The sequence below is a fragment of the Scyliorhinus canicula genome, chromosome 20 (assembly GCF_902713615.1).
Source record: "Scyliorhinus canicula chromosome 20, sScyCan1.1, whole genome shotgun sequence".
Classification (NCBI taxonomy): domain Eukaryota; kingdom Metazoa; phylum Chordata; class Chondrichthyes; order Carcharhiniformes; family Scyliorhinidae; genus Scyliorhinus; species Scyliorhinus canicula.
Window position 1 is genome coordinate 53,093,717 of NC_052165.1, and position 16,061 is coordinate 53,109,777.

Sequence of the window (16,061 nt, forward strand, 5' to 3'; positions counted from 1 at the left end):
TGCAGGCTGGAGGCAGCACCATATGTGCAGTGGGCTGATGTGTACCCTGTAGACCAGGCTGCCCATCAGGCTGATGAGGGACCCAGACAAGGAGGCCAGCGATGGCCCAAGGGGTACAGACGGCTTTGCTCATTCAATGAGCTGATGGACACCATGCGTTGCCGAAGACTCGTCTCATCAGGGAGACAATGCGGTACATGAGCTATGTCCTCGCGGACATGGCATTCGTGGAAGAGGAGAACACATGCTTCTGGTGGCTGTGAAGGTCACCGTAGCCCTCAAGTTCTATGCCACAGGTTCATTCCAAGGCTCGAGTCGGTCTGTGGCATATCCTAATCTTCCACCCACCGGTGCATCCAGGCGGTGATGGATGCTCTGTATGCCTGGGCATCAGACAGTATCACCTTCGACCTGGACCAAGCCCACCAAGGTTCCCGGGCTGCAGGATTTGTTAGCATCGCTGAGATGCCCCAGGTCTAGTGAGTGATCGTTGGCACACATGTCACCCTGCGAGTACAAGGTCATCAGGGAGTGCCCTATGTCAAACAGGAAGGGGTTCCACTCCCTAAATGTTCAGATTGTGTGCGATCACCACCTCAGAATCATGCAATCATGTGCCCACTACTCTGGAACTGTGCATGACAGCTACATCCTGGTGTCTTTGAGGACCATGCCAGGATGACTGGTTAGCTCGCGGAGGACAAGCTGACGTCATGGCTGATGATGCCGGTGCAGAGGCTTGAGACCCGTTAAAATGTGGCCCACATTGTCACCCGTACTGTCATTGAGCGGTGCATTGGTCTGTTCAAAATGTGATTCCGATGCCTAGACCGCTCTGGTGGTGCCCTGCAGCACCAAAGGGTCTCCCACTTTGTGGTGGTCTGCTGCGCCCTCCACAATCTGACACAGTAACAGGCTGACATACTGGAGAAGGAGGAGGAGGAGCAGGAGATGGTAGAGGCACATGTGGCCTCACAGGAGGACCAGGGAGGCCCTCATCATCTTCAGATTCTCCTAGGATCTCAACTCCCCTCCTGCCCTCCCCCCATTTCCCCTCCATTTCCCTAACGGCCCCCCATCCCCCACCCAGACCATGCTTTTCCTCCCTCCAAAGGTCTGGTAACATCACTGCAGGGTGATAGGTCAGTGTTGGCACTGTTAGCAGTCACCAGGCAAGTGATGATAACTCACTGTGAGGAAAGCTCTGGTGCTCTTCACTTTCTGCTTGTCCTGCTGACTGCATGCTAACACCCATCCTCTGAGCGAGATCCCCATTGGGGGCTTTTGATCTGTCTGGAGAGTGGGGGTAATGGAATGCAAAAGGAGGTGGGTGTGTGGGCAGGCCCATCCATCTGCCCCCTTGGTGGTCCTCGTCTCCACCTTTACTGCAGCATGTGTGTAGTGCTTACTAGAGGGTGACTCAGGAGCCTGGTAAATAACATTACTCACCGAGGTAAGAGTCTTTTCCACGGTGGGTGTGCAGGTGAAAACAGTGCCAAGACGTTGGTGTCTTCCGCGGGGTTGTACTCTGGGTGTTCTGAGGATGGGGAATAGTGACCTTGAATGGCCTGAGATGTTGGGAAGGACTGATCTGTTGGAGAAGCTGACTCACTTGCGAGAGGGACATCACTGTTGCATTGGACTCTCACTTGTTTGGTGCATGATGAATTCCATTCCTGCCACTGCCCCCTTCTCGGCCTCCAGCGCAGGTTGCAGGGCCCTTTCCTCAGAGGGGGTGTGGAGCCAAATATCTGGGATGCCACCCTTTCCTGGCGTTCCTGGCAATTGTGGCCCACGTTTTCCTTGGGGACACAGATAAGACATAGTGAGACTCCGGAAGGTGAGTTTTAGGAGGGCTTTGTAGCTGATGGCAAGGCTACTAGCCAAAGAGTGCAAGGCATGTGTTGGGGGTTCGTGGAGTGTGGTTTGTAAGCGAGGTAGGTGGGTGTTGTTAACCTCTCGAGGATTGGCGCAGATGTGAGGAGTGTGGGACGGGAGTGATGCCAGGGGCACCGAGGTGTTTACCCTCCCGAACCTTTTGTAAGTCTTTCATCTTCTTGCGGCATTGCATGCCGGTCCTCCTGCCAGCACTCCCACACACTGTCACCACATCCCAGGCTTCATTCAGGATTGTGGGCTTGAGTTTCCGTCTCACCCTGGGGAAGAGGGTGTTCTACTTTCCCGAACGACGTCCAGCATTCGGTCAATGTCAAATCCAGGCACCTTGGTGCTGCTCTTTAAGCTGTCGTCTTCTTAGTTGGAATGATGGTCTGTGCTGAGTAAAGTGTTTGTCAACCTCTGACTGCGAATCCCGACCCCAGCAAATCAGATGTCTGCGGGGTCGAGATTCGTGAGCTGCGCGCTGGTCTATTTTCATGACATGAATTACCAGCACTCCTCGTGGCAGCGCCCATTTATCACCATTCTCCACCGGTGGCAGCACTTACTCTCCGGAACGGATAATCCAGACCCGGAAGTCACAATTCTGACATAACCACCAGGATTGCGGCTCTGGTTTTCATGACCAGTATAACTGCAAAAACCTTGGTCAAAACTAAAAACAAAATCCAAGTGTTGTTGCAGGGTTTTGTTTTCAAATTGAATATGTGCTTGTCTGGAAAACATTTCATATTTTTAAAGACATGTTAACATCTGTTTGAACAAATGTATGCTACCGCACCAGCCAGTATTTGTCCTCCAATCTGACATCAGGCAGCACGATACCACAGTGGCTACCTTCACAGCGCCAGGGTCCCAGGATCGATTCCCCGCTGGGTCACTGTCTGTGCGGAGTCTGCACGTTCTCTCCGTGTCTGCATGGGTTTCCTCCGGGTGCTCCGGTTTCCTCCCACAGTCCAAAGGTGGATTGGCCATGCTAAATTGCCCTTAGTGTCCAAAAAGGTTAGGAGGGGTTATTGGGTTTTGGGACAGGGTGAAAGTGAGACTTTAAGTGGGTCGGTGCAGACTCGATGGGCCGAATGGCCTCCTTCTGCACTGTATGTTCTATGTTCTTTCGTACGACCATGGGCCAACTACCTTTATGCTTGCTTCAGGTTTTCACGGGTTCTGTTTCTGTTGATTGGTGGAAATCAAAAGCATTTATTTCACTGTATATTGCAATTGATTTGGGGTATTAATTGGAGTGTAGATAAGGAAGGGAGAGTAACTGGATAAAAATGATATAGCTGAACACTATTAACTCCACCCCTTATTAACTCGGTCATTTTGAGGACTTTATTTTTCTGTCATCTGATTGGATAAACAGGCCTGTCAGCAGAAATCAGAATAATCCGATGTGATTCCCTTCCCCCCAGCACTGCCATCATCATAAATCTTCAGTCATTTAAAGATTAAATCTGGTTGGATTATACACCAGCTGTGATGTTACACCATTTTGCTCTCATTTTTTTCACTTGAGTCTGGGACACACGCGCTCAGTTTATGTTGTGCTTTGAACAATAAGACCACCTTTGTCAGGACTCAACAAGTTTAATTCTGACTATTCTCTACATCCTTGCAGTGGAGAAGAATGCATAATGTTTGGATTGTACGTTGTTTGCATACGTACAGATGATCTTCTGAGCTTTTTAAAATGTTCATGACTGACTTTCAGCGACTGGGGAATTCTCATTGTTCATGACAGTAAATGGAATCAAAATGCAGTACTCAGCACTTAGTGCTTTCTTTACTATAGGAACAATCTTCATTGGGAAGATAATACTACTTAAAGCCATCATGTGAACAACCTTTCTGAGACTTTCTGTTAGATCAGGGTGGCTTGTTCTTTGTTTGTGTTGCTTTATTTATATTAGTTCGATGGAAAAGAGAATGTTGCCGCACCTCATATGGTGCTTCAGGAACTGTTTGAGACTGTACCTTACTTTGTGGATTATCTGCTCCAGCTGCTGCCTTCCTTATTCGGTTAAAGCCCAAAGCAGGATCCCAACAGAAACGTAAGCACCCAGCTTCATTGCATTTTGGATTGATTAAAAATTGATATTTTTTATATTAAGGGGGCATGAAATTCGATCCTCTATTGTTCAATTTTCATATTTCTTTTATATTTTATTTGTCCAAGGTGACATTTATACTTATGTTGAACTTAACACAATGATGATATTCATTTTTTTCCACCTATCTAAATTCTGAGAAACCTTTTGCCAATTAATTGTTTTCTTAAAAACTAATGGTTAAATGGTATGCATTGCTTTCAAGTGTGCATTTGATTAAAAAAATACTCAATATTGACTATAAGTGGACAGTTAAAAAAAGGTTTTTGTAATTCTTCTGCATAACTATTGCACATATTCTCTAACTTAATTAGTGTTTGAGCGCAAACATACTTAACATCCTTTTTTTGTTATCAGTGTGCAACTGTGGGCTTCTGGATTTGGTGAGGAGCTGAATTCCATTGTAACCAAATATTCAGGCTCCTTATTGCTACAGAAGGTCAGTAAGCAGAATCAAGCATTTAAAATGTTTTAAATAAGTCATGAAACAAGCAGCACATGTGGACAAGACAAGTAATTATGGGCTTCATGGAAAAATGGATGATCCCTTAACACCTGTAGAAATCCTGGAATTACTTGTAATACAGATAGCATTTAATTTAGCCTGTTATCATAAGCTAGGGTCCTTAATTATTAATGGAGGAAATATTGAATTTGATGCCCCAAAAACTGTATATTCGCACAAAGAAACAGAATTAGACATTTCTTTAGCAATCACCTTATTGTATTTTCAATTATTGTTGACAAAGAATTTGTTGATGAATTCTCCCAACTTAGACAAATGAGTGGTCAGCAAGTCGTCCATCTAGGTTGGTGCCGTTTCATATGTGATGTTAAGCCAGATCTTGACTTTCAGAAATCTCTTGGTTTATATTAAAAAGGCCCAGTTTCAGTTGAAGATACATACGGACATATGAGTTAGGAGCAGGAGTAGGCCACTCAGCACCTCGAGCCTGTTCTGCCATTCAATAAGATCATGGCAGAGCTGATTGTAACCTCATCCCCACATTCCAGCCTGTCCCGATAACCTTTCACCCCCTTGTTGATCAAGAATTTATGTAGCTCGGCCTTAAAAATATTCAAAGACCCTGCTTCCTCTGCCTTTTGAGGAAGAGAGTTCCAGAGATTCATGACACTCTGAGAGAAAATGATTCTCCTAATCTCTGTCTTAAATGAGCGACCCTTAATTTTAAACAGTGAAATCTATTGCAGCACAAGGATTTAAGGCATAAGACTGGTAGTTGCCATTGCTCTAATTAATTGGATTTGTTATTTCCTCATAAACGCATCTAATGTTGACACAGCAGAGAGGCAACAGTTGGTTAATTCAGCGGTAGAAAGTAAAGAATTCTTAGTTTACTCATGTTCTTTGACTATCTCGTTGATACTTTATTGTGGTTTACATTGAAAAAAAAAGAGACGTTGCATCAGGAATTATGATCCATGCTGCCATATTCCTGTCAAAACCTTTGGAAGAAAAGTGTGATTAATGTTGCATAAATATTATACAAATATAGCATTTAATCTTCTTTATTGTGAGTTTATATTAAAACTGATTTTGTATTTCTGGCTACCATCAAAGGATCTCCACCTTAATTCTTCTGCGATAGATGCATTTCTGAAGCGGTATCTTTCACAAAGTCTAAAACTAGAGAATATTATATCAACAGGACAGGGGCATTGATTGTGACTTGAGCTATTTTCTTTACTGTTGATGTAATTTGAAAGAAAAACATGTAATAGTTGATGTCTTCACATCACTGAGACACAAAATTAAAGCGAACAAATGGACTTTTGCACACGTGTCTAGACTTAGTAAAATTGATGAATTTTCTAGCTGCCCTCTCAAAACTTAGGTAATTGTTATGAAATAGGTAGAAAAAAAAGAAAGAGTTGCATTTGCATAGCACCATACATGACCTCTGAGCATGCAAACTGCTTTACAGCCAATTAAATGCTTTTGAAGTACGGCCACTGGTGTCATGCAGAAAAGGCAGTGGACAGTTTTCTCACAATAAGCAATGTGAAAATGACAAGTTAATCTAATTTTTATTGAGGAATAAGCCAGAATACTGGTTATAATGCCCCCGCTTTTCCATGACGAGCAGACCGAACTTCAGTTTAACATCTCAAACAAAATATGGCACCTTCAACCATTTTAGCAGGACCTCAGTACTCCATTGGGCTGGTAGATGATTCTGCTGTAGCTTCTGGTGGGTACCCACAAAACATCTGAGTTAGAAGCTTCTTAACTGAGCTGTAGCTGACAACCAGGTAGTTTCTCCTTTCATGTGTCTGCAGAAGGCATAGTTGTAACAGATTTTTACTGCCCCAAATGCAAAATTCATTTCAGCAAGTATTCCTGGTGAGATAAATCAGTGAGTGTTCTGTAATCATGTCAACATCTCTTTATATTGGGTCTTATATTTTAATGGTATTGGGAGAGTGTGAGGCTGATGGATTTTCTATATTTAAAAAGGGATATGGAACAAGTCAAAGGAACTTTAAATCAGTTATTTTCAGGCCAGTGGTAAGAAATATAATGGAACTTTTACTCAAGAACAGAGGGGGATAATGGGGTCTATGTTTTGAGATTCTGACTGCCGTGCAAGAGATCCATTGGAGGTCAGGGGAGGTCCTTCTTGCGTGGGCGCAGTTTGATGGTAGATCCAAATTATAGGGGTGGATGACTGGCTGGGGGAGCAGATAGGGGAGGCAAAACTTTTCGGGGCAGATAGTGATATTTACTGAGTAGCTTGATTAACTTGGAGAAATCACTACTGCTCTTTCTAATCCTCAAGCAATGCTGGAAAGGCATTGACCTCCGAGTGAGAACTCCTTTACTCCTTTCGTTTGCGGAGTTTCAGTCTGAGAAACCTGGCCACGTGGTTGAAAACAGATTTACTGTTAAAATGGAGGCAGGCATCCTCATTACAATATTTAAATGACAACCTATTTCATGCAAGCAGACTGCTCACCCACCCCTTCATCCTGCCCCAATCAAACCAGAGGTCTGTGGGTACAAAGTGAGTTGATTTCTTGTTCCAGATTCTTTGAAAATTAATCTTTTTCCCTAACCTACTCATTTTTCATAAGATTCTGACTGTAGACTACATGTCTATGAAAAGCTCATAATATATTTTGGTTTCTATTACACTATCTGACTGCCAGAATTACTTTTATTTTGCGCAGTGTAACTGTGGAGTATTGAAAATGAATGCACAAACTATCTACTCATTAGTGTCTTTCTAGTTAGAATGTCAAAAGAGGGTACATTTTACAATTCCTGGTCCATCTCCAATGTATATTAGAAAGTTGTGTATGGAAGTGAGCAAGGTATCGTATCACAAGCAGGGACTCATCAAATCTGCCTGATAATGGTCTCGATTTTCCAGAAACTGCGTAACTAGTTACAAATTACATTGAATTTAATGCTGAACTTCCTGCCGGTAATCAGCAAGATTTCCAAGAATTTGCTTATGTTACGATTCCAGTTGATGTTAGAACTGGATGGGGAAGATTCCAGAATGAAACCCTGGCTCAAAAGACCGTAATTTTCACTTTTTAAAAATAAAACATGGAGGGACAGATCATAGAACCATTAATTAGTTTTAACAACAAGAAAAAAAAGATTAAACATGAAGAAATTATGATTCAATATGCTTTTGCTGTCCCCTTAGCTTTTAGGATCAACACAGATTGCAAAGTACACCATAATCTACAAAGGTCTCCTTAACACAAAACCTTTGTCATGCACACAAGATGACTTTGGCCAATTAGATGCACTCTGCTCTGAACCCAAGTTAGTATCTGTGGATTGCTCCTCTGAATTCTCTTCCCCCCCCCCCCTCCCCCCCGATGACTGTCATGTGAGAGTTTTCAAACTCCACTCAAAAACACACTTTAAACTCTTCTCTCATGATACTCTTGCTTTCCCATAGTGGTTTGCATTCCAAAATCCAGACCAGGTTTTCCAAATGACACTTCTAAACAAAGTTTTCACTCAAATTGTAACAGCGAATCCAGTCCAGGATTTTACACCAACTCCTTTACGATTTCATTGTCTTGATTGCTGTACAAACTGCTCACAATTGTTCCAACTCTTGACTCCCAGATTGTATTAAAATTACATTGGCCGTTTATTTTACCGTTGAGGCTCCTGCCCACATTAAATCTGGTTACTGCAATTTTCTCTTTTAGTCTGGTCTTCCTTGAATTCTTCTGAACAATACATTGTTCTCTGTTCACTTAACTCCAGACTTCTTGGACACTTCCCTTTATTTCTCTAATTTTCTTTACGAGCTGGACTTTAGTTTTCCGGTACCTGTTTTCTTAACCAGTACAACAGTTTATGATCCTGGACCAAATCCTGACAGTTGCTAGGATATCGAACAGAAACCCCAATCTCTTAATTTGATTTGTAAGATTGAGAGGAAAGTATACTTCACTCCAGGAGTGATTCCACACATAAGTAGGGATATGATATATTCAAACAAACTTTACTATTCACACAGGATTAAGATAACTTCAACATCACACAAGAAAATACCTTATAACTGCCCATAAATAGGAAACTCACGCACACACGGGGAGGATGTGCAGACTCCGCACAGACAGTGACCCAAGCCGGAATCGAACCTGGGACCCTGGAGCTGTGAAGCGATTGTGCTATCCACAATGCTACTGTGCTGCCCCTAAAACAATGCTTAACAATGAAAATGAAACACTAGCTCCTAACTGCTATCATTTATCTTCACTCAAGCAAAACCCACTTCAGTCAAAATCCACTTTTCAGTACAATTAGCAAACACGAGTTACCTACTGTACACTTGAATAGAGTTCGTTTTAAAAGACTGTTTGGCGATAGAGAAATCTGGTTATGAAACATGTATCTTCTTGTCTGTCTCAGACCACTGTTAAACCAGCCAGCCTTTGGGGAAAAGCTCCTGTCCTGTTCGCAGACAAATCTTTTTTTTAAAAAGTATTTTTAATCAACAGATTATTCAGCATTTTCGTAATACAAAAAAAGTCCCCAAACAACCCTCAAACAAACACCCTCCCCCAACATTCAACAGTAACCAACTGCCGATAGTACATAATAAACAAACCCCAGCAGTTGTAAAACCCCTCCTTCACCACTCCCTCAGCTTGAACTTCACCTATTCTAGGGTCAAAAGCTCCAGTAGGTACACCCGCCGCGCCGAGGGACAGGGTGGAGAAGCTGAGCACCACCCAACAGAACCCACCTACGAGCAATCAGCGAGGTGAAGGATAAGACATCTGCCTCCACACCTGCCTGCAGTTCGGGCTGGTCCCACACCCCAAATATGGCTTCTAGGGGACCAGGCTCCACATACACATGCAAGGCACTCGAGACTGTACCGAACACGGTCCTCCAAAACCTTTCCAGCTTCAGCAAAGACCAAATCATATGGACATGATTCATGGGGCCATTCCCACATCACTCACAGACATCCTCCACCCCCTCGAATATCCAGCTCATCTTTGATTTTGTGAGGTCCGTCCTATGTACAACTTTCAGCTGTATCAGCCCCAGCCTTGCACATGAAGTTGAAGCATTCAAACTCCGCAGCACCTCACACCACAAACCCTCTTCCAGCACCACCCACAACTCTTCTTCCCACTTTGTTGTTGTGTGGTCTCCGGCCTGTCGGTCACATTGCTGATGTCTTCCTGCTTGGTGTCTTCGGTGGGACTCATGGTATCCCCCACTCTCCTTTTCTTCCTCTTTTTTGCTTTGTATGCAATTTTCTGACAGACACTATGACCGTTCATCTTGTCTTTCTTGAGAGTGATTTTGTGACCACCTCTCTTTTCTCTTTTAGCTCTGGTAGCACCCACCTTGCGGCTGGCCTGCACCATTGAAGCAATAATTTGTGGGTCGTCTGCAGAGACTTCTCGTGTTGGTGTGCTTTCGAGGGACTCTGCGGTGGTGGTTAAGCCAGCACCTTCAACGACCAGCTGCGGACACTCACACTCTGGTGTCTGGGTTCGATTGTCCTCTGGAGTCTGGGTTGGATTGCACTCTAGTGTCTGGATGGGATTGCACTCTGGTGTCTGGGTTGGATTGCACTCCGGTGTCTGGATGGGATTGCACTCTGGTGTCTGGGTTGGACTGCACTCTGGTGTCTGGGTTGAACTGCACTCTGGTGTCCGGGTTGGATGGTAGTCTAGTGTCTGTGTTCGATTGCACTCTGGTGTCTGGGTTGGATTGCACTCTGGTGTCTGGGTTGGACTGCAATCTGGTGTCTGGGCTGGATTGCACTCTGGTGTCTGCGTTGGATTGCACTGGAGTGGCTGGGTTGGATTGCACTCTGGTGTCTGGGTTGGATTGCACTCTGGTGTCTGGGTTAGATTGCAATCTAGTGTCTGGGGTCGATTGCACTCTGGTGTCTCGGTTGGATTGCACTCTGATGTCTGGGTTGGATTGGAATCTAGTGTCTGGGTTCGATAGCATTCTGGTGTCTGGGCAGGATTGCCCCCTGGTGTCTAGGTTGGATTGCACTCTGATGTCTGGGCTAGATTGCACTCTAGTGTCTGGGTTGACTGCACGCTGGAGTCTGGGCGGGATTGCCCTCTGGTGTATGGGTTGGATTGCACTCTGGTGTCTGGGTTGGACTGCACTCTGGTGTCTGGGTTGGATTGCAATCTAGAATAGGGAGAGAGAGCAATTAAACACGTGGCTACAGGGATGGTGCAGGCGGGAGGGATTCAGATTTCTGGATAACTGGGGCTCTTTCTGGGGAAGGTGGGACCTCTATAGACAGGATGGTCTACATCTGAACCTGAGGGGCACCAATATCCTGGGGGGGAGATTTGTTAGTGCTCTTTGGGGCGGTTTAAACTAATTCAGCAGGGGCATGGGAACCTGGATTATAGTTTTGGGGTACGGGAGATTGAGAGTATAGAGGTCAGGAGCACAGATTTGACTTCGCAGGAGGGTGCCAGTGTTCAGGTAGGTGGTTTGAAGTGTGTCTACTTCAATGCCAGGCATATACGAAATAAGGTAGGGGAACTGGCAGCATGGGTTCGATGTTGTGGCCATTTCAGAGACATGGATAGAGCAGGGATAGGAATGGTTGTTGCAGGTTTCGGGGTTTAGGTGTTTTAGTAAGCTCAGAGAAGGGGGCAAAAGAGGGGGAGGTGTGGCGCTGCTAGTCAAGGACAGTATTACGGTGGCGGAAAGGATGCTAGATGGAGACTCTTCTTCCGAGGTAGTATGGGCTGAGGTTAGAAACAGGAAAGGAGAGGTCGCCCTGTTGGGAGTTTTCTATAGGCCACCTAATAGTTCTAGGGATGTAGAGGAAAGGATGGCGAAGATGATTCTGGAAAAGAGCGAAAGTAACAGGGTAGTTGTTATGGGAGACTTTAACTTTCCAAATATTGACTGGAAAAGATATAGTTCGAGTACATTAGATGGGTCGTTCTTTGTACAATGTGTGCAGGAGGGTTTCCTGACACAATATGTTGACAGGCCAACAAGAGGCGAGGCCACATTGGATTTGGTTTTGGGTAATGAACCAGGCCAGGTGTTAGATCTGGAGGTAGGTGAGCACTTTGGAAACAGTGACCATAATTCGGTGACCTTTACATTAGTGATGGAAAGGGATAAGTATACCCCGCAGGGCAAGAGTTATAGCTGGGGGAAGGGCAATTATGATGCCATTAGACATGACTTAGGATGTGTAGGTTGGAGAAGTAGGCTGCAAGGGTTGGGCACACTGGATATGTGGAGTTTGTTCAAGGAACAGCTATTGCGTGTTCTTGATAAGTACGTACCAGTCAGGCAGGGAGGAATGGGTAGAGCGAGGGAACCGTGGTTTACCAAAGTGGAATCTCTTGTTAAGAGGAAGAAGGAGGCCTATGTGAAGATGAGGCGTGAAGTTTCAGTTGGGGCGCTTGATAGTTACAAGGAAGCGAGGAAGGATCTAAAGAGAGAGCTAAGACGAGCAAGGAGGGGACATGAGAAGTCTTTGGCAGGTAGGATCAAGGAAAACCCAAAAGCTTTCTATAGGTATGTCAGGAATAAAAGAATGACTAGGGTAAGAGTAGGGCCAGTCAAGGACAGTGGTGGGAAGTTGTGTGTGGAGGCTGAGGAGATAAGCGAGATACTAAATGAATACTTTTCATCAGTATTCACTCAGGAAAAAGATAATGTTGTGGAGGAGAATGCTGAGACCCAGGCTATTAGAATAGATGGCATTGAGGTGCGTAGGGAAGAAGTGTTGGCAATTCTGGACAAGGTGAAAATAGATAAGTCCCCGGGGCCTGATGGGATTTATCCTAGGATTCTCTGGGAAGCCAGGGAAGAGATTGCTGAGCCTTTGGCTTTGATTTTTATGTCACCATTGGCTACAGGAATAGTGCCAGAGGATTGGAAGGTAGCAAATGTGGTCCCTTTGTTCAAGAAGGGGAGTAGAGATAACCCCGGTAACTATAGGCCGGTGAGCCTCACGTCTGTTGTGGGTAAAGTCTTGGAGAGGATTATAAAAGATACGATTTATAATCATCTAAATAGGAATAATATGATTAGGGATAGTCAGCATGGTTTTGTGAAGGGTAGGTCATGCCTCACAAACCTTATCGAGTTCTTTGAGAAGGTGACTGAACAGGTAGACGAGGGTAGAGTAGTTGATGTGGTGTATATGGATTTCAGTAAAGCGTTTGATAAGGTTCCCCACGGTCGGCTATTGCAGAAAATACGGAGGCTGGGGATCGAGGGTGATTTAGAGATGTGGATCAGAAATTGGCTAGTTGAAAGAAGACAGAGGGTGGTGGTTGATGGCAAATGTTCAGAATGGAGTTCAGTTACGAGTGGCGTACCACAAGGATCTGTTCTGGGGCCGTTGCTGTTTGTCATTTTTATAAATGACCTAGAGGAGGGCACAGAAGGTTGGGTGAGTAAATTTGCAGACGACACTAAAGTCGGTGGAGTTGTAGACAGTGTGGAAGGATGTTGCAGGTTACAGAGGGACATAGATAAGCTGCAGAGCTGGGCTGAGAGGTGGCAAATGGAGTTTAATGTAGAGAAGTGTGAGGTGATTCACTTTGGAAAGAAAAACAGGAATGCGGAATATTTGGCTAATGGTAAAATTCTTGGCAGTGTGGATGAGCAGAGGGATCTCGGTGTCCATGTACATAGATCCCTGAAAGTTGCCACCCAGGTTGATAGGGTTGTGAAGAAGGCTTATGGTGTGTTGGCCTTTATTGGTAGAGGGATTGAGTTCCGGAGCCATGAGGTCATGTTGCAGCTGTACAAAACTCTGGTACGGCCGCATTTGGAGTATTGCGTACAGTTCTGGTCGCCTCATTATAGGAAGGACGTGGAAGCTTTGGAACGGGTGCAGAGGAGATTTACCAGGATGTTGCCTGGTATGGAGGGAAAATCTTATGAGGAAAGGCTGATGGACTTGAGGTTGTTCTCGTTAGAGAGAAGAAGGTTAAGAGGTGACTTAATAGAGGCATACAAAATGATCAGAGGGTTAGATAGGGTGGACAGTTAGAGCCTTCTCCCGCGGATGGAGGTGGCTAGCACGAGGGGACATAGCCTTAAATTGAGGGGTAATAGATATAGGACAGACATCAGAGGTAGGTTTTTTATGCAAAGAGTGGTGAGGCCGTGGAATGCCCTACCTGCAACAGTAGTGACCTCGCCAACATTGAGGGCATTTAAAAGTTTATTGGATAAGCATATGGATGATAATGGCATAGTGTAGGTTAGATGGCCTTTAGTTTTTGACTTCCCATGTCGGTGCAACATCGTGGGCCGAAGGGCCTGTACTGCGCTGTATCGTTCTATGTTCTATGTTCTAGTGTCTGCGTTCGATTGCTCTCTGATGTCTGAGTTGGCTTGCACTCTAGTATCTGGGTTGGATTGCTCTCTGGTGTCTGGGTTGGATTGCACTCTGGTGTCTGGGTTGGACTGCAGTCTGGTGTCTGGGCTGGATTGCACTCTGGTGTCTGGGTTGGATTGCAATCTAGTGTCTGGTTTCGATTGCACACTGGTGTCTCGGTTGGATTGCACTCTGGTGTCTGGGTTGGATTGCACTCTGGTGTCTGGGTTGGATTGCAATCTAGTGTCTGGGTTCGATTGCACTCTGGTATCTGAGTTGGATTGCACTCTGGTGCCTGGGTTGGATTGCACTCTGGTGTATAGGTTGAACTGCACCCTAGTGTCTGGGTTGGATTGCACAGTGGTGTCTGGGTTGGATTGCACTCTAGTGTCTGGGTTGGATTGCACAGTGGTGTCTGGGTTGGATTGCACTCTGGTGTCTGAGTTGGATTGCACAGTGGTGTCTGGGTTAGATTGCACACTAGTGTCTGGGTTGGATTGCACAGTGGTGTCTGGGTTGGATTTCAATCTAGTGTCTGGGTTGGATTGCACTCTGGTGTCTAGGTTGCATTGCAATCTCGTTTCCGGGTTCGATTGCACTCTGGTATCTGACTTGGATTGCACTCTGGTGTCTAGCTTGGATTGCACTCTGGTGTCTGGGTTGGATTGCACTCTGGTGTCTGGGCTGGATTGCACTCTAGTGTCTGGGTTTGATTGCACAGTGGTGTCTGGGTCGGATTGCAATCTAGTGTCTGCTTTGGACTGCACTCTGGAGTCTGGGCTGGATTGCACAGTGGTGTCTGGGTTGGATTGCACTCTGGTGTCTGGGTTGGATTGCACTCTGATGTCTGGGTTGGAGATTGCACAGTGGTGTCTTGGTTGGATTGTAATCTGGTGTCTGGGTTGGAATGCACTCTGGTGTCTGGGTTAGATTGCACTCTAGTATCTGAGTCGGATTGCACTCTGGGGTCTGGGTTGGATTGCACTCTAGTGTCTGGGTTCGATTACACTCTGGTGTCTGGGTTGGATTGCAATCTCGTGTCTGGGTTGGATTGCAACCTACTGCCTGGGTTGGATTTCACTCTGGTGTCTGGGTTGGATTGCACTCTGGTGTCTGGGTTGGATTGCACTCTGGTGTCTGGGTTGGATTGCACTCTAGTGTCTGGGTTGGATTGCAATCTAGTGTCTGGGTTGGATTGCACTCTGGTGTCTGGGTTGGATTGCACTCTGGTGTCTGGGCTGGATTACACTCTGAGGCGTGATTTGGCGGGGCGGACAGGAACAGCACAGTGGAGCGGCAGGAACCACTCCAGCGTCGGGCCGCCCCACAGGTGCAGAATCCTCTGCACCTTCAGGGTCTAGGACGGCGCCGGAGTGGTTTGCGCCCTGCTGGTTTGGAAGGCCTTTGGCGCCACTCCAGGTGGGGTCGAAGGGACTCCGCTGGCTGGCGCAGGTCCGCCCATGCGCGGGAGCGTCTGTGTCTGCTGACGTCGTCCCCGCGCATGCGCAGGGGGGTTCAACTTCGCGCCGGCCATTGCGGAAGCTTACATGGCCGGTGCGTAAGAATAGAGTGCCCCCACGGCACAGGCCCGCCCGCCGATCGGTGGGCCCCGACCGCGGACCAGGCCACCGTGGGTGCACCCCTCGGGGCCAGATCTCCCCGCGCCCCCCCGAAGACCCCGGAGCTAGGTCCCAGCGGTAGGGAGCTAGGTCCCACCGGTAGGGACCTACCTTGATTTTTGCTGGTGGGACCCGGCAAAAACAGGCGGGAACTCGGCCCATCGCGGGCCGGAGAATCGCCGAAGGGGGGGCTGCCAACCGGTGCGGCGCGATTCCCGCCCCCACCAATCTCCGGCGCTGGAGAATTCGGGTGTCTGGGTTGGATTGCACTCTGGTGTCTGGGCTGGATTAGCATCCCAGCGTTAGGCATTGTCCTTGTGCTTGAGCCCCAAGTGGTGGCTCCTCGTCACTCTAGATTAACATGCACAAATCATCTTTTCCAGAGAGGTCTGGTAGTGACTCCTCATCCTGTGATATCAACCAACACCATGGAACTGCATCCAGACTTTGTATTAACTGTCGTTGTGGCGCTGCATGCAGATATACAGGCCGTGCCTCATCCATGTCATGTGCTATTATGTACGTATCATCCTTCGCCGTGAGACTGCACACAGATGCCATCATTTGATCCTTTAAGG

At 46.3% G+C, this 16,061-nt stretch overlaps 1 protein-coding gene and 1 long non-coding RNA gene across 5 annotated transcripts in view; one reads left to right on the forward strand and one right to left on the reverse strand.

Annotated features, from left to right (window-relative positions):
- LOC119955324 overlaps positions 1-16,061 on the reverse strand; it is a 201,871-nt gene that overhangs the window by 50,209 nt on the left and 135,601 nt on the right. The gene's annotated exons all lie outside the window — the stretch shown is intronic.
- The window catches only part of cacna2d4a (calcium channel, voltage-dependent, alpha 2/delta subunit 4a), a 591,407-nt gene continuing 578,764 nt past the window's right edge, over positions 3,419-16,061 (forward strand). For all 4 annotated transcript variants that reach the window (XM_038781413.1, XM_038781415.1, XM_038781414.1 and 1 more), the window contains exons 1-2: positions 3,419-3,953; positions 4,368-4,449. In XM_038781413.1, the coding sequence (XP_038637341.1) occupies positions 3,817-3,953; positions 4,368-4,449 (219 nt within the window). In that variant the 5' untranslated portion in view covers positions 3,419-3,816. The remainder of the gene's footprint in view (positions 3,954-4,367; positions 4,450-16,061) is intronic.